Raw genomic sequence first — 17,727 nt, 5'->3', positions numbered from 1 at the left:
AATCCCTGTGAATTTCTTAATTTTTATGACATCAAAGTTACAACCACTTATAGTACGTACTTTCCTCTTTTAAGATAACATTTTTAAATCTATGCTCAAGCATTAATGCTTTCCTTTTTTTACACTATATTGAATAGGATTATAATTATCAACTTAAATATACTAGAATATTAAGTGTTATGCAAAGTCATAAAATATATGTGAAATAAATATAATGATCTTGAGTGTTGTTAAAATTAACATTTACATAACTCTACCCTGTAAAATATCCCCTATGTAAATCAGGTATCTGAAAATTTTTCAACTGACATTTTACTACTGATGAGAAACAAGGAGTTTGGAGAAAAGATGAACATGATTCATAGTTGTTTGTTTCATAAAGATTCTAGGGAGACTCTTAAATCCTTCACTGCTCCTATATGCTCATCGAAGTGAAGTTAGTTCACATGCATTTCAAAGCCTTCAAAGGAAAATTCAGTTCTCAATCTGTTACTGATGCTAAATTATTCCATTTGTGTCCTGTTGTGAAACCAGGTGCTCTCTATATACTGCTGCAAGCTTAAATGTTGCCTGTGTTCATCAGATATAATTTTCCCCCCACATAAGCACCTAAATTATTCCCACAGAAGTGTTTCACGATGAGTCTGTTTCAACCAATTGTACCTGAACACTAAAACACCTTTCTTGTTCCTTATCTCTCCCCCCTACCCGAAAAGAACTTGCTTTTTAACTTTCCTTTTTAAATTCTTTTGATCAAAAATGCATAATCTACTTTGCTTCTCGTTTTTTTCCCCCTAAAGAATCACTCTTGTTCTCCAACTTTGTAGCAATAAAAGGGGAAGTTAAAAACCTTATACAATATTGGACCCTTTAAAGTTATGGATATCCGAGATAGTAATCGCTTCTACTCAAGACCTTGCCGTTCCTAACTGTATTTAAGATAAATATCTGATATAAACATGTGAAGATTCTTTAACCAAAACCATAGAGATGTACTGAGTACAGTAGCACAACATTTGCTTCTGGATGATATTTATTTTGCAGCGGCATGTAAGGTTTTAATAATTCTGTCAAACATGTTTGTGGATAATTTATTAATCCCTCAGTTGTTTAGGTACAGTAAGAACACACGCGCACTACATGGATGCATACATGCGTACACACACACGTCCATGCAGGAAGGCATCAATTGCCATATCCCAGAAATGACAATGAAAAAAAAGAAAAATAAACAAGAATTATAAACTTAGTTGCCTACGGTCTCACTCACAAAAGGGTAATGCTGGGAGGTTAGGCTGTTGAGTAAAACAAAACAAAACAAAACAAAACAAAACAAAAATCCAAACCCAAAACAAAACAAAACACAACACAACACAACCAGTCGCCTCAAATGGGAACTTCCCGCAGACTTTCTCGCTGAGGAAACAAGGAAGACATAGTTTTCGGGATCCCTCGCGCCGGGATCCCGACACTTTCCTCCACCCCCCTCCGAGGGGGGTCTTTCAAGGAACGCTCCAGCGGAGCCCCGCAGACCCGGTGACAGACCTAGGTGAGCAGCGCGTGGAAGAGAAAGCACCGAGCGCGTCCACAAAGCGCCGGGGGCCGCCCTTCTTGCCGAGGCGCCGCAGCTCTCGCGGCTGGCGCAGGAGGAAGGGCTGGACGGAAGCCGCGGCGCGGGGGACTACGGGGGTGGCGGGCGACGGCCGGTGGGCGGACGAGCGCGCCTGCCGAGGCGCGAGCCGGGAGGCAGGCGGGGAGGCCGCGGGCTGGGAGGCCCGCAGCCAGCGCCGCCGCCCCGAGCCGCGTGCGCGCGCGGCCGCATCAGCTGAGCGCGCGGCGCGTGTCACGTGGTGCGCGTGTCGAAGGTCACGGCGCGCTCACAATGGAGCTTTCGGAGTATGTGCAGAAAGGCTTCCAGATGCTGGCGGATCCTGGCTCCTTCGACTCCAACGCCTTCACGCTTCTCCTCCGGGCGGCTTTCCAGAGCCTGCTGGACGCCCAGGCGGACGAGGCCGTGTTAGGTAAGCCGCTCGGCTCTGCGCTAGATCGGCCTGGGTGGAGGGGCGCTCGGAGAAGAGGAGCGAGACCGAGCGAGAGGGGGAAAACCCCGGGAAGAGGAAGTCTCCCGGCTTTGCCCTTCGCTCCGGACGGAGTGTGGGGATGTGAACCCGGAGCGGACCCTGACCATTGTTGTGTTCCCAGTTGGCACCTGCACATAGCTTGTTACACGTTTCTGGTCTGATTTCTCCTCCCAGTCTCTTTGTTCCTTTGTAAAGCCCGTGTTCAAGTCTTGTTTGTGGCCTAAACATCTAAGGTTTTCAGCCTGGTCTGAGGCAAAGGCTGGTTGACACTTGGACTTCATCAGGGTACCTCCCTGCAATTCAAACGTTCAGTGCTAGGCTGGCAAAGGTTTTAAAGAGTCTGTTTCCAAAGTAATTACTAGGTCACAGAGTCTTGACATTCTGCAGCTTAGAGAACACCTCAAGTTCCTGTGATCACTCCAACACGCTAGTTAAATATGTTTTGCACAGGTTCCACGCCTAGAATCTTAAACTATGATGCAGAATGTTCTGTTCCGCACCAGTTACCAGGAGATGAGTCTCTTTGAAGTGGTCCGGTCAGTGATTGCGGAGTGCCGTGTCAGTATGGATTGAAGGCATATTTTAAGACAGATCGCTTTTAGATCATTTTCTTAAATATAAATATCCCAACAATTCAAATTTTGTTTTTTTCTGTAGTTTCATGATCTAAACCTTTGTACAAAAAGTATGAAAGTGGAAGTTCTTTAAACGAAAATAGTAACCACCACCTGGGTTAATCTCAAAAAGAGGATAGCTGTCAAAATCTGAAAATATTTTGAAAATTGTATTTTATATTCTGAACTCGTGCCCCGCCCCTGATATATTACTGTTCTTGGAGCCAGTTATCCTAAAAGTAACCATTCTCTAGAGGGAAGGTTTATTCATTCTTACATTTACATCATGTAAAATATTTATCTTATTTTCCTCTGAATTTACTTCACCCAGCATTGTAATGATCACTGTGTAGTTATTTTTTTTTCTTTGGGGCTACTGTTAAAAAAAAAAAAACAACAACAGTAAGAAATTAAGGTAAAATAAAAGAAGATAATTGAGACTGGTAACAGCAGAATTATTGATGTGTGTTCTTTATTGTTTTCCATTGACCTTGTTGTTCATCTCATTCACTTATATTTGCCAATCCTTATAGTTGAATTATTTTTGTGTTCTTGTTAAAGGGGATTTTTGCCCAAATGAAAATACCTGTTTTAGAAACATGACTATAAAGAATTTATTATCACAGGCATCACTAGCAATTAATTTATTTTAGATCACCCAGACTTGAAACATATCGATCCTGTGGTTTTAAAACATTGTCACACAGCAGCTGCAACTTACATACTGGAGGCAGGAAAGCAAAGAGCTGACAAATCAACTCTAAGGTACAGGATTTATTTAAATATCCATTTGTTTTCAAATAGTACCTTTAAGATTTCAATTTCAGTTTTTAAAATGGACACTAAACTTTGGCTTTTTTCCCCCCTCCTTTAGCACTTATCTAGAAGACTGTAAATTTGATAGAGAGCGAATAGAACTGTTTTGCACGGAATATCAGGTTACTTACTTAAAGTTTTTTAAATTAACAATTACTATTTTTCTTCTCTTTGCAAAGATGTGTTTTCTTTTTTTCTTTCCCCCCTCCAGAATAATAAGAATTCCCTAGAAAGCCTACTGGGAAGGTAGGTACTGTATAAGGTGTCAAGCTGAGCCACTTTTCACTTGCAGGTATGAATGGAGAGTGCTGGTGTGAAACAAAACAGGACAAAAAGACAGGGATCTTGACCAAAAGAAAAGGGGCTAAAGGGCAAGTGAAACAATTGAAGTTAAGCTAATGTTTTTAAAGATAAAGTTTATTGAGATAATTTTTAAATGCTCTTTACTCTTCAGAACTTGAGAATAAAGTTTAACAATGTTGTAAATTCAGAGTAAATTGAAATTGTGTATGTGTGTGGTGGGGGAGGTAGACACCCTTCTTGGTAAAAACAGAAGTTTTTATGTAGATACTATGTACAAAATTATCATTGTATTTTTTAGTATAGGCAGATCTCTCCCCCATATAACTGATGTTTCTTGGCGTTTGGAATATCAGATAAAGGTAAAGTTTAATAAACTCTTCTCTAGGGGGAATTTAGGAAACTTAAAAAAAAATAGAGTTAAAGACTGAAATTATGTATTGTGTTGTTTTAGACCAATCAACTTCATAAGATGTACAGACCTGCATATTTGGTGACCTTAAATGTAGAGGTATTTACATATAAGCCTTATCTAAAATTTAAATGTGAAATGAAAGTTTAAATGTCCTTGATTTACATAAACAGCCTTTTTTTTTTCTTCCCTAGAACACTGATTCCCGATCTCACCCAGAGATTAGTTTTAGTTGCAACATGGAACAATTACAGGTACAGTATTAGGACCTGCGAATATGCCTGTTTATAGATGTTTAATTGAGAATTATGCTTATGGAAAGTTCAAAAGAAAAATTATCTAACCATCTGTCAGTAGATAATGAAGGTTGGTTAAGGATTTAATGGGAAAGGTCTTCAAAAGCAGTATTTAAAGTAGGCTTCACTTTTGAAATTAAGATGTTACTCATAAAGAATTGGTTTTATATTTGCTGTTCCCTCTGATTAAAATAAATTTCTGAATTGTAGTATTGAGTATAAATTTCTTCTTGTGGTTAGTTTGCTCCAATAAGACAAAGCAAAATTGAGAACATGTCTTTGAAAATGTCTTCTTTGTTTTCGGAAATTGAACTAAACTTTCAAACAGGATTTTCAATAATTTTTAAATCACTTTTAAAGGAGGAAATACATAAAATTCTAAAACTCTTTGTATTGCCAGTATAAGACTGGAAAAATTCAAAACTACATTGGCTAATGGACAATGATAACGAATTTATTTCTTACTGCTTAAAAAAATGAAGAGCATTACTTGAAATTTTGATGAATTTTGAATTTTTCAAAAGGCATCTCCTGTGGAATTGTTTTAATGTAATCATTAATCAAACTTTAAACTTTCAGAAAGTGTGAATACAGCATAGATTTTGTTAGGTATCTTGAGAAATTTAGTTTTGACATATCTTGCCTGTTACGAGGATTCGGTTAGAAATTATATTTCAAATCTGAGGGCAAGTATCCCACTTGAAGATGAGATATTTCAGAGGAAAATCTTCTTTTGATCGATAGTGGTTTGTCAAAGGTTAAAAATCCTCGTGAATGTTAAACTCGTTTAGAAAGTGCCCCGACTTTTTTCTTTCACCTTTCTCAATCTTGGATACTTCTGTCTTGTTTTGTCCTAAAAACATGGCATTATAAACATCTTTTAGGATTTAGTGGGGAAACTTAAAGATGCTTCGAAAAGTGTGGAAAGAGCAACTCAGTTGTAACTTGGGGAAGTTAACGATTCGCCCGGGTCTAGAAGAAGACCAGGAACGCCTTGTCGTCGGCCGAACCACCGTCTGTGCGAGCTGGATGTCCTACTCTTAAGTAGATTTTTTTTTTTTCCTTTTGGATTTATGTCGTTCATCAATTTTGACACGTTTTATACTTGTAAAAGAGTTGAGGAAAATTCTGCCTAAGTATTTCAGATACCTTTCGTATAAACTGTACATTGATCCCATTTTGGTCTTTTTCAAGTCTTACAAAAAGAAGTTGACAGTATTACACTCTGAATAAATAAGTTGTTCCCACAAAAAGAGTGGTGAGAGTTTGTTTGGATCTGAGTTTGTGTGTTATTACTTTGAAGACATACATACGATTAGCGTTAACTTTTAACGATCGCCTTTTCTCTGGATTAAACACAGTGGGAAAGGATCCGATCTCCGGGGTTTGTTGAAGACCCCAGCTTCGGGACTTGGGGAGCGGACTTGGTTGTCCCGCGGCGTGAGCCGGCCGGTCCCGTTACCTGCGCCGGGGGGCTCGCCCGCAGCCAGACCCTCGACTGCGGGACTCCCGAGGCCCGGCTCGGGAAGCCCCCCGCGCGGAGCCCCTTCCCGGAGCGAGCCACTGCCCGCGCGCGCCCCGCCTCGGCCGCTGGCGGGCGGGGAAGGGGGCCGGCGCGGCCGCGGGAAGACAGGGGCGGGCGCTGTTGTTTCCGCGAGCCCAACTCGGGCGCAGGTTCCGCGCCGCGGTGCCGGAGTCTGGGCCGCAGCCCGTTGGGCTGGCGGGGCCGAGCGGGGGCGGTGGCCGGGCGCTCTCCTCGGCGAGAGCCAGTGGACGTGTGCGCCGCGGGCGGAGGCGGGCGGCGGAAAGAAAGAAATAACGGGGGGTGGGGTGGGCTGAGCTGTGTGCGGGGCCGGAGCGATGCCCGCGCCGAGAGCAGGGTGGCGCGTGTGGCGCTGTGGAGAAATGTCTCCGCAGCCGCGCCAGCGCCGCCGCGCAGAGGGAGGAGGAGGGGGCCGGGTCGCGCTGCTCGAAGGGGAGGGGGCGGCCGCGGGCCCGACTACACCGACACTAATTCCCAGGCCGCCCTTAAGGAATGAGGGGAGCACGTGACCCGGTGGGGGGGCAGCGGGGGGAGGGGGCGGGCGGACTCTGAGCCATTTTGGAGCCGGTGTCAGTTTCCACTCTGCCTTCAGCGGTGCATTTTTTTTTCCACCCTCCCCTCCCCCCTCCTCATCCTTTCTCCCCTCCCCCCGCCTCTCCGCACGCACACACACGGCGCCCCCCACTCGTCCTCCTCCCCCCACAGCAACTATGAAATAATAATCGTAGTATTAAAGGCAGAGATCGGGGCGAGACAATGGGGATGTTGGCGAGGGAGCCCCGATCCGGATTAGAAACACCTCCCAGCCCCGCAGAATAATACTGATCGCGCCCCCTCCGCGCGCTCCCTCCCCCGAGTGCGGAGCGGGAGGAGGCGGCGGCGGCCGAGGAGGAGGAGGAGGAGGAGGAGGAGGCCCAGGAGGAGGAGGCGTTGGAGGCCGAGGAGGAGGAGGAGGAGGAGGCCGCGGAGGAGGAGGAGGCCGAGGCGGAGGAGGAGGAGGAGGCCGGGCTCGGGAGGCAGCATGAGCCGAGCGCGGCGGCCGCAGCTCCTCTCGGCTGCGCTCGTTGCCCATTGACAGCGGCGTCTGCAGCTCGCTTCAAGATGGCCGCTTGGCTCACATTCATTTTCTGCTGAACGACTTTTAACTTTCATTGTCTTTTCCGCCCGCTTCGATCGCCTCTCGCCGGCTGCTTTTTCCGGGTACGTAGGAGGCGAGGCGCCTCCGGGACGGGACCGGGGGGCGGCGGGGGCCGCGCGGGGCTCGGGCCGGCCGCGGGTGGATGGGGAGCGGCCCCCCCGCGCCTCTCCCGCGCCGGCCGGGAGGGCGCTGACAGCGTGGGCGCCGAGCCCCGCGCCGCCGCCCGCCGCCCTCCGCCGGTCCCGCGCGCCGCCCGGCCCCGCGCGTCGCCCGCGCCCGCGAGCGCGCGCCCGCCGCCGCCCGCCGACTCCCGCGGCGCCGGGACCGACCCGCAGCCCGCGCCGCGCCGCCGCCGCCGCCGCCGCCGCCGCCGCCGCCGCCAGCCGGGCTCGGCGCCGCTCCAGCCGCCGCCCGCTCCAGCCCCGGACGCGCCGCGCGCGGCCCCACGTTTTAGTTCCTTTCTCCCCCGAGCGCCCCTCTACACCCTCGCGACGCACATGGCCCCCGAGAAGAACACTTCTATTTCCAGTCTCTGCGGCTCTCCCCGCCACGGCGCCCTTTGTTGAGAGGTAGATTTTGATGAAACGGGGACGGGTTCCTGAAATCCGGAGCTGCTCGGGTCAAGTGGCTTCCCTCTTCTCCCAAAGAAAGGGCTTTTGAGGGGTTTAAACATCCAGAGAATGCCCTCATTTTATAGGGACGGGTTACGTGGGGGGCAGCGATCCTGCCAAGGTGGATGTTAAACTGGAAAGAGCTCAAACAAAAATGTTATTAACTTAAGTTGGAGGGACACTTGTGTGAAATTGGATGGCTTGTAAGATGGCGGTTCCCAGTTGTTTCCAAGGTCTCCTGCATTTGTGTTTAAAATGGTAAAGTTTTCAAGGTGTTATTTGTTGGGAGTCTTAGATAAGTTCTCTAAACATTACTTGGGACGAGCGCACTGGGAAGTGGGCATTTCAAATTTGGAGCTTTTTTTGGAGTGATGATGGTGACTGGACGTTAGTCTTGCAAGAGGTTTCCTTCTCCACCCCCCCCCTTCTTTTTTTCTGTTTTTTTTTCTCCTTGGTGACTGCAGTTTTTCTCTCAACCTCTACTATGGGATGCACTTAGAACCTTGACTTAAGTCCACTACGTTTTATAGGTTTTGCTAAAGGTCGTGTTGGTAAAAAGATGCTTTGGAAAAGGAGGACCAAAAAGTTGACTACATATGTTTACACAGTCTTTTGGGTTTGACAGCGATATAGCATGATCTTTTTCCCAGAAATTTACAGTTAATGATTGGAAGTAAACAAGTAGAGAGACTTTGATCATTCTCAATTGCAATAAAAGGATTTAGTGGGCTTAGTGGTCACGGTCCAACATTTGAAAGAGAAGCATGTATTTAACCCCTTCTCTTAAAGTAGGCAAAATTCTGGGCATGTTTATCCAAATCCAAGTGTAGGTTGGTGGTACCTAGAATGTTATGAGTAGTTCAAAGTATGTTTTATAGGAAGCGCAACCCTCAAGTTCTGAAAACTTAAGCTTTAATAAAGACTTGAAAGTTAAGGATGCGAACTGTTGACAGTATATATACTAACTTATGTGACTGTGTTAATATTTGAATTTTATTTTAAGTAGACTGATCAGAATCCCTTAGAGATTGATTTTATGAGCAAATTTACAAACTTTTTAATATTTGAGTTCATTCCTGTACATTTGCCCCAGAGTGCAAAGGTGTTTGAAATAACCTACCTGTGCAAATTATATGCTTAGTAACAGTATCTTTAAAGCCATATAAAAGTCACTACATAGGCATATGTATACACACATATGCTTTTGTAAAAAAAAAAGCATTTAATTGTACTTGATAAATTAATTAATACTCTACCACCAAGTTCTGAGCTGTGGTTTAAGTACCCAACTAAGCAAAATTCTCTTGGAGTCAAGTTAGTCCAAACTTTACCCATACTTCTACTGGGCTGTGAACCCCAACCGGGGTTATGGAGTTCATTTGCATTTCTTAGATTGCAATAGTCAAGCTGATTGTTAACATAAGAACTTGCTTCTGTTTTGCTTCATTTTGACACTACTGGTGTTAGGCCTCTCAACTAAACTGACGGTCCCAACCGAGTATGTTACAGTGGCAAATTTTAACTATTGAGTATTTTTACTGTGGTATGTTTGGTGCATTTTTACTTGCCTGCCTGGCAGTTTCTGTGTTGGAACGTGGAAGACTTTCATTTCTAAGGTGCAGTAGATTGTTTCTTAAATCTACCAAGCATGTCAGATGTCTTGGAAGTCATCCTTAGATTGCCAGGACTTTCAAGTGGTATAGAAAGATAAAGAACTGATTTTTATGTAAGTAACAAAGTGATATTTACTAGCTTTATAGATGGTAATAGTACTGTGGCCAGATTCCTCAGAACTGAGAGAGAAGAGTTGTGTGAATTAAGACAAGATGAATTTGAAAGGTTTTGGTCAGGTACCTGTGCCTTAAATGTTAAAAGCCAACCAGTAGATTATCCTCCACTGAGGTTTGACCTGTGTATTAGTATTTGTATTTGGTGTTTTCTGTACAGTGGAGAAATAAAGGCAACTATTTTTATTAAAGTCCCTTTTTAAACTTCATGTTCAGTAGCATTAGTGGGAGATGCTTTCACAAGGAGATGTAAGTATCACCTTGCTATCTTTCTAGGAAAGGACCTGTGGTTTCACAAGGAGAGTTTTCTTTAAGAATAAGGTTTGTCTTTAGTCAACCACAATGGATGTAAATATTGCTACTGTTTAGGGACAGTGCTCCATCCACAACTTCTCTGCAACCCACTTAGATTTATTTTAACAATATGTGGACAATAGTCTTGTAAAAAAAAGTAATCAAAAGATAACTGAGGAAACACAGGTGAAGTTTTCTGGTTGAAGTTGCCAGTCGCCACTATGGTCACTCTCATAAAAGAGACTTTGTTTTGTTTTTACCGTTTTTTTAGTACTCTAAAGCCATTAATTTCAGCTATTGAGGTATGTTGATTGGTATTTCCTTCTGCATTAAAATTCCCTAAGAATTAAGACCTCAGTTGCATCTCCTAAGTTTCTCAGGTTCTTAGATTTCTGTTGAAAGCGGTTTTAAGAATGTACTTCAGACAGGTCTAGAAGCTTTGTCCTATTTTAGGTTCTGAAATGAATGAAGTGGAGGGTGAGAAATATATTTTTCCAGAGTACTACACGAAATAATTGACTTCTCTGATTGTCCGCTGGTGTATTGTTGCTGACAGCCTCCCACCGTGACTTTCCTATAATATATGCTATCTATTGGGGATATTATTCCATCGTGTGGGGATTTGTATGGAGGCTAGGTTGAGAAAATGACATTTGTTTTTCTCTCCTATCATTGCTCTGGGTTGACAAGGTGTTGATTTAGCGTTGGGAATGGACTGGTCACATGGTTCTTTACTTATTGTCACTCCCGTACCGATTAAAGTAGTTTGTCTTGCCTCCAGCATAGTTCAAATAAAACACGGCTTTGCCCCCTCCTTGTCTTCTTGTAAAACAGATTTCACTTTTTAGCCTTAGCAAAACTTTGTATGGCTCATCTAATCTGAAGGAGAACTTCATATTAGAGAAGAAAAGTTTAAAGAGGTTCAGTTCAATAAACATCTCTGCAATCTGAGCTCTGACGGTTTCGGGCTAAGTGCACAGTTGGCAATTCTCAAAAGGTCCCTTCGTGAAATTTTTGACCTAGTGATTGCTAACAGGGGAGACCGAGTCAAGATCTGAAAGAAGCTCTTCGCACCGAGTCGACTTGGAAAGAGGCCCCCAAGAGTGTCCGGAATGGCCGGGAGTGCGGTTTGCATTTTCCTTTACCACTCGCACACTCAGGGGGCCCCCCAGGCTGCCCGCCCGGTTGCGGCGACTGGTATCCTGCTCCCCAGCGCCGCGGGCCTCGTGGGGCTGCCCCACCCCCGAGCCGCGCAGCCCGCACCCCACCCCACCCCCGCGCCGGCCCCGCCCCCACGCCGCGCCGGCCCCTCCCCCGCGCCCGCCGCCGCCTCCGCCCCGCCGACCCGCACGCCCGCCGAAGCTCCGGGCTCGGCCCGGCTTCGCGCGGAGTTGCAGCGGTGGCCGGATGCCAAGTGTAAGTGTAAGTTGCTATGGAAACCCCGACAGGGGCGAGTTCCGAATCCGGAGCGAGACGGAGCCCGGGGCGCCGCCGGATCCGCCCCTCGCATCCCGGCCCCCGGGCGTCCGCGCGCTCAGGCCCCAGCCCGAGGCCGGCTGGAGGTGCCTCTGCGGCCCCAGCACCCAGCTCCGGAAATGCCAGGGATGCAGATAGGGCAGAATTTGTTTTCCCTTTGTATCGCGTGAAAACGTGCCAGGTTCTGGTTTTTGGAACCGCCTAAAACAACAAGAACCCCTGGGAAGCCAAGTCAATCTCCCGGATTTTCGATTGAAGATCCATACGGAAGTTTTACAATAAATTGGGAGACCTGGGACAAGCCCTGGCGGTTGGTAAATATCTGCGGGAAATGTGTGGCGTCTGCAGCAGCCTTGGGGCTGCTAGGCTAGAGGACAAATGGAAGAAAGAGACCCGAATACTCTCAGCTCCCAGCCCCCACCCCAGACCTTTTCTTCTCCGTCCTGGAGTGAACTGAGGGACCACAAGTTACTTTACTTGAATCCTTTTTCGTCATTTCAATATAATTGATTGAGGTCTCATTAGTTAATTCCTTCTGTAGAAAACGCTGGGACAGTCCAGCTGTACGAGTTTTATGAACTTCTCAGCATTTCAGAGCCTTCGGTTACTAGAAATTGGGAGATAATCTCGTTTCTCTTTCTGTGGATTATGGCCAATATTTCTGTGTCTTGCAGGGCATTTTATCAAGCAGAAATGCATCGAACAACCAGAATCAAGATCACGGAGCTAAATCCCCACCTCATGTGTGTGCTCTGTGGAGGGTACTTCATTGATGCCACGACCATAATAGAATGTCTACATTCCTGTAAGTGCAAAGTTCTAGACCCTTTTTTGTGTGTCATGTATATTTATTTCGTTTTGATGTTTGAAAACTGTTAACAATTCCCACAGTCCTTGAGAATGTTGTTACAAAGTGATGGAGTCATTTTCTACTCTTGGGTTTGGTGAATTTCTGTTAATGAACATTTTAAACGTGTACTATGCAATGTGTAAATATTCTCAGGATGTTAATTGAGTTAGTTTAGGTCATTGGAAATATCTTTTGACATTTAGCATTTTGCTACCCCTAGTTCTCCATTTTTGATACTAATTTCAATGCTTAACATCTAATTTCTAAACTTACAAGATTTTTGTTTTTCTACTTCTAGTCTGTAAAACGTGTATTGTGCGTTACTTGGAGACCAGCAAATATTGTCCTATCTGTGATGTCCAAGTTCACAAAACCAGACCACTACTGAATATAAGGTAAGAAAAGTTTTAAAATTATTGTCTCTAATTGTTATTGGAATTGCATAATTTAGTGAAAGTTACCCTGTTTTATTTTGTCACACAAAATTTACCATTGAATCTCCACCTAATGTGTGTGTTTTGTTCATGAAGGTTGCTCTTCATTTCTTGCCATTTTAATGAGGACTAATTTTAAGCAAAGTTTGGTATTATCAAGGGGGATTTTAAGTGTTTTTTAAAAACATTTTTTTAAACCTGAATTAGTTCTCCATTTCTGCATTGCTTTATTGAGTTTATGACAGGCAGGGATGAGTGTGTTTAAAGTGCTTCCATTTTCTTCTCTTCTGTTCTCTTTCATATTAGCTAATTTAGTAATTTGAAAGACACGCTTCTCTTGATTCAGTGAAATGTGAAGAATTTCTTAATGAATGTAAAAGTATTTTTCCACTGATTTAAAAGGTTACTACTACGTGAAGAATTTTTATTCTCATAATTGTTATCTTACTGATGAAGACTCTCACAATCACATAAAATACTATACTATAAAGAAAAAGAATCTATAATAATTTATGAGCATTTAAAAATTTTGAAATTATAATTAATAATTTCTAATTCTTTTTCAGGTCAGATAAAACTCTCCAAGATATTGTATACAAATTAGTTCCAGGGCTTTTCAAAAGTGAGTAGCATGCTTACAAATGAATTTTTACAAAGTATTCATCAGATTTACCTGCTGTGACAAATGTTGAAGTCTTTTTTCCCCCCCTCTTTAGATGAAATGAAGAGAAGAAGGGATTTTTATGCAGCCCATCCTTCAGCAGATGGTAAACTCTTTAGAGAGGGAAAAGACATTTTATTTGGCGGGAGAATTTATTATATAATAAATAAAAATTGAATTTAACTTTTTAAAAGTACCATTTCCATTTTCCTACATATGTAATATTTTAACCAAATGTTTAATTTTAAAATGGAATTTCAAAATGTCTTTATAGCTGCCAATGGCTCTAATGAAGATAGAGGAGAAGTTGCAGATGAAGATAAGAGAATTATAACTGATGATGAGATAATAAGCTTATCCATTGAATTCTTTGACCAGAACAGGTAAATTGTGTTGGAAATGTGTTTTATGCTAATCTGTTCATAGATGCATTGTTCCACTAATAAAATTGTGTTTCTTAGATTGGATCGGAAAGTAAACAAAGACAAGGAGAAAGCTAAGGAGGAGGTATGTCCCATGTTGCAAAAACATACAGAGGAAACATTGTTTGGATTCTAGATTTTATGAAGGTGTATGTTGCCCTTTAGGATATTCTTAGGCTAGATCATGCTGTCAAACAGAAAAATGATTGTATTTGATGATAATAATTAGATAGAATTTGCTCTATATATGATTGTTATGCTTATAAAATACTTTAAGTAATTAATGTTTTGATGTATTTAAAGTTTTCTTATTATATGAGAAATCTCCTTACTTTATATTTAAGTAGTAAACTCCAAGTTGAGAATTTAATCAGTCTCAGCTTTGGTATTCATACTTTGTATCATATTGAGGCAACTTAACTGAGATTTTTTTTCTTACCCGAAAGTTAGAAATTTTTAAAAATAACTTTCTAAATGTCTTCTTAGGTGAATGATAAAAGATATTTACGTTGCCCAGCAGCAATGACTGTGATGCACCTTAGAAAGTTTCTCAGAAGTAAAATGGACATACCTAACACTTTCCAGGTATCTTCTTTATAGTTTTTGTGCATTTAATGTGGATTTTTTTTTTTTAATTCAATGACTTTTTCCTTTTTGGATTCTGAACCCCCAAACAGATTTTTTATTTTAGATTTAGAACTTAATTGGAATTATCTATTACAGTGTTTGGTATAAATTTTGTTTTATGCTATAAAAACAAATTCCGTAGTAATTTCAGGAAATATTTTTCCTCATTTGAATGTCGAGAGGGATTCTTTCCTTGTCCAGCTGTTTGAAGAGAATGTTTGTTAAAGCATTTTTGGATTGCATTTAGATGACAGAAAAAGTCTCTATCTGTGTTCTTCATGGTACTTAATAATTGAAATACTATTTTCCAATAGATTGATGTCATGTATGAAGAAGAACCTTTAAAGGATTACTATACACTAATGGATATTGCTTACATTTATACCTGGAGAAGGGTAGGTAGCATAACTAATACTCTGAGATTATTGTGGTAAAACTGTATTTAAAGAGGACTGATCTTTTTCCCCCCCTTTTCACATTGTAGAATGGTCCACTTCCTTTGAAATACAGAGTTCGACCTACTTGTAAAAGAATGAAGATGAGTCACCAGAGAGATGGACTGACAAATGCTGGAGAACTGGAAAGTGACTCTGGGAGTGACAAGGCCAACAGCCCCACAGGAGGTGCCCCCTCCACCTCTTCCTGTCTGCCTAGCCCCAGCACTCCCGTTCAGTCTCCTCATCCTCAGTTCCCTCACATCTCCAGCACTATGAATGGAACCAGCAGCAGCCCCAGCGGTAACCACCAATCTTCCTTTGCCAATAGACCTCGAAAATCGTCAGTAAATGGGTCGTCAGCAACTTCATCTGGTTGATACCCAAGACTTCTTAAGGAAAAAAAAAATTTTAAATCCCCGATTTATATAGATATCTTCATGCCATTACAGCTTTAGAGATGCTAATACATGTGACTGTCGTCCAATTTGCTTTCTTTTGTAGTGACTTTAAATTTGGCTATAAAAGATGGACTAGATGTGATACTCATATGGACGTTAATGGAAAAGATTGTTCCTCTGAAGAGAATTGGTTTCTGAGAAGGCAGGCAAGATGTTTTTCTGTGTGTTAGGCAAGATGTGAAATGGTTTTTGTAACCATTGTTCAGATTTGAAAAATTCTGCAGTGGATATAAACATTGGGCCATAGTTTGTTAATCTCAACTAACGCCTACATTACATTCTCCTTGATTGTTCTTGTTATTATGCTGTTTTGTGAACCTGTAGAAAACAAGTGCTTTTTATCTTGAAATTCAACAAACGGAAAGAATATGCATAGAATAATGCATTCTATGTAGCCATGTCACTGTGAATAACGACTTCTTGCATATTTAGCCATTTTGATTCCTGTTTGATTTTTACTTCTCTGTTGTTACACAAAACCGATCAAAGGAAAGTAAACTTCAGTTTTACAATCTGTATGCCTAAAAGCGGGTACTACCGTTTATTTTACTGACTTGTTTAAATGATTCGCTTTTGTAAGAATCAGATGGCATTATGCTTGTTGTACAATGCCATATTGGTATATGACATAACAGGAAACAGTATTGTATGATATATTTATAAATACTATAAAGAAAATATTGTGTTTCATGCATTCAGAAATGGTTGTTAAATTCTCCCAACTGGTTCGACCTTTGCAGATACCCTATGTTTAAGCCTTATCAGCATAGAACATTTTTAATGTGGATTTCTAATTCTAAATTCTATTCCATTGGAAGCAATTGGCAAATCATAATACTGATTTTCTCTAGTAATACATGTTTACTTTTAAAATTGTTGCAGTAAAGAAAAATTTTTAACTAAAGACTTTGGGAACAGTGTCTTCATTTCCTATTGCCTTTGATGGAATGAATGTGTTTTTAAAATGCATATTGATCACTGTAATTCTAAAACAGATTTTTAAGTAAACCAGCAAATTTCTGGAAGAAGGCATTTTATCTAAAATTATTTTAACATATGGTTTAGCAGTTACTTCAAATTTAAGGAGTTGCTTTAACAGTTATAAACAATGACATATGCCCTCTCTCTTAATATCTTGAAATAGAAGCAATTTATTTTTAGCTTCTCCAAGGTATTAATTTTTAAATAGAGTGAACATGTTCAATTTAAAATATGAATAACCACAGCCATTTTCAGTTTGTGTTTTGCTTTGGTCGAACTTGGTGTATGTTCATCACCCATCAGTTATTTGTGAGGGTGTTTATTCTATATGAATATCGTTTCATGTTTGTATGGGAAAATTGTAGCTAAACATTTCATTGTCCCCAGTCTGCAAAAGAAGCACAATTCTATTGCTTTGTCTTGCTTATAGTCATTAAATCATTACTTTTACATATATTGCTGTTATTTCTGCTTTCTTTAAAGATACAGTAAATGAAGTTTTATGAAACCACAAAATACATATATTTTTATTTTGACCTAAATTTGTACAGTACCATTGTAAGTGTTGTTTCTAATTATAGATGTAAAATTAAATTTCATTTGTAATTGGGAAAAACCAATAAAAAGGATATTCATTTAGAAAATAGCTAAGACTTTAATAAAAATTTGATACGAAAAGCACAATGTGCAGAAGTTTTGGAAACCCTACTGTGGATTACAACAGGTAAAACTAAAGAGAATCCATTGCTGTCTTAAATAGTGATGTTGCTAAGAAGTCCATGCTTTGTTGTATAATTGCTTGATAGCCCAATTGAAAGATGTATCTGTTTATTTACTCTACAATCTTTGAAGTAAAAGTTACCCATGTTTGCCAATTTTGGTGAATTTAACTCATTTTTGTAGGCTTCTAAAGTTTTTCATGATGTTATCTAAGAAAGAAAAGCTAGTGGAAGTTTCAAATGATAGTTTTACTTTGGATGATCATGTATATAAAGAATGAAAAAATATTTTTCAAAGCCTAAAAACTTCAAATGCTAGTGGACCTGTCACTTGACTTACACAAAACCAAGCTGTGAGATCAACATGGAACTAAAAGACTTAGTATCTCAACCTTTTAATGATGGACTTATTTTTGAAATTGCTTATTAAAAATCAGATGTTACATTTATGACTCACTTAACACTTTTACCATACTTGAAAACATAAATTTATTTTGTTCGAAAGGACTTTTTTCCCCTACTCCATTTGAAAATTTCTTAAGCGTTAAAGGATATTTCATCTAAAATGTCTTTGTCTTTTAATAAAACAGAAGAAAGATTATAATGTTTTGCATTCTCCCATAACCAACTTTCACAGTTTTGACAATTAAGATCTAAAACTTTTGCTAAACTACCACTTTAAAAAGTTTCAATCTTGTAATAACCCATATCAAAGCTGTTAATTTTTGTAACTCTTAGCAGTAAAAGCAGGGTACGTGAAAAGTAGGCTT

General features: G+C 41.4%; 2 protein-coding genes across 6 annotated transcripts; both read left to right on the top strand.

Moving 5' to 3' along the window:
• The first annotated feature begins 1,822 nt into the window (after window positions 1-1,822).
• On the top strand, window positions 1,823-5,772 carry COMMD3 (COMM domain containing 3). Of its 2 annotated transcripts, none has more exons than XM_004757601.3 (8): window positions 1,823-2,021; window positions 3,349-3,460; window positions 3,570-3,633; window positions 3,723-3,757; window positions 4,113-4,173; window positions 4,266-4,322; window positions 4,418-4,477; window positions 5,404-5,772. In XM_004757601.3, exons 1-8 carry the CDS (start codon window positions 1,883-1,885, stop codon window positions 5,461-5,463), a joined length of 588 nt encoding a protein of 195 aa, XP_004757658.1. In that variant the 5' UTR covers window positions 1,823-1,882; the 3' UTR covers window positions 5,464-5,772. The 2 variants fall into 2 exon arrangements, with proteins under 2 accessions (XP_004757658.1, XP_044940920.1); XM_045084985.1 differs by lacking the exon at window positions 5,404-5,772 and adding an exon at window positions 4,600-5,397.
• Window positions 5,773-6,686: 914 nt separating this feature from the next.
• On the top strand, window positions 6,687-17,113 carry BMI1 (BMI1 proto-oncogene, polycomb ring finger). Of its 4 annotated transcripts, none has more exons than XM_045084982.1 (10): window positions 6,687-7,262; window positions 12,043-12,173; window positions 12,517-12,613; window positions 13,219-13,274; window positions 13,369-13,419; window positions 13,588-13,696; window positions 13,775-13,820; window positions 14,222-14,320; window positions 14,677-14,757; window positions 14,847-17,113. In XM_045084982.1, the coding sequence occupies exons 2-10, from the start codon at window positions 12,062-12,064 to the stop codon at window positions 15,174-15,176; spliced, it is 981 nt and encodes a 326-aa protein (XP_044940917.1). In that variant the 5' UTR covers window positions 6,687-7,262; window positions 12,043-12,061; the 3' UTR covers window positions 15,177-17,113. The 4 variants fall into 4 exon arrangements, with proteins under 4 accessions (XP_044940917.1, XP_004757656.1, XP_044940919.1 ...); XM_004757599.3 differs by lacking the exon at window positions 6,687-7,262 and adding an exon at window positions 7,602-7,769; XM_045084984.1 differs by lacking the exon at window positions 6,687-7,262 and adding an exon at window positions 11,180-11,308.
• The last annotated feature ends 614 nt before the right edge of the window (window positions 17,114-17,727 follow it).

This window comes from Mustela putorius, unplaced genomic scaffold (genome assembly GCF_011764305.1).
Source record: "Mustela putorius furo isolate JIRA1106 unplaced genomic scaffold, ASM1176430v1.1 tig00000827_pilon_pilon_pilon, whole genome shotgun sequence".
NCBI classification, from domain to species: Eukaryota; Metazoa; Chordata; class Mammalia; order Carnivora; family Mustelidae; genus Mustela; species Mustela putorius.
Note: the sequence above shows the minus strand (reverse complement) of the source record. Positions and strands in the feature narration are given on the sequence as shown.

Coding starts and splice junctions, on each gene's coding strand:
- COMMD3 (XM_004757601.3), top strand. CDS start 1,883: ATGGAGCTTTCGGAGTATGTGCAGAAAGGCTTCCAGATGCTGGCGGAT. Junction 2,022..3,348: donor GGCGGACGAGGCCGTGTTAG/GTAAGCCGCTCG, acceptor AATTTATTTTAG/ATCACCCAGACTTGAAACAT. Junction 3,758..4,112: donor CTAGAAAGCCTACTGGGAAG/GTAGGTACTGTA, acceptor TGTATTTTTTAG/TATAGGCAGATCTCTCCCCC.
- BMI1 (XM_045084982.1), top strand. CDS start 12,062: ATGCATCGAACAACCAGAATCAAGATCACGGAGCTAAATCCCCACCTC. Junction 12,614..13,218: donor AGACCACTACTGAATATAAG/GTAAGAAAAGTT, acceptor ATTCTTTTTCAG/GTCAGATAAAACTCTCCAAG. Junction 13,275..13,368: donor AGTTCCAGGGCTTTTCAAAA/GTGAGTAGCATG, acceptor CCCCCTCTTTAG/ATGAAATGAAGAGAAGAAGG.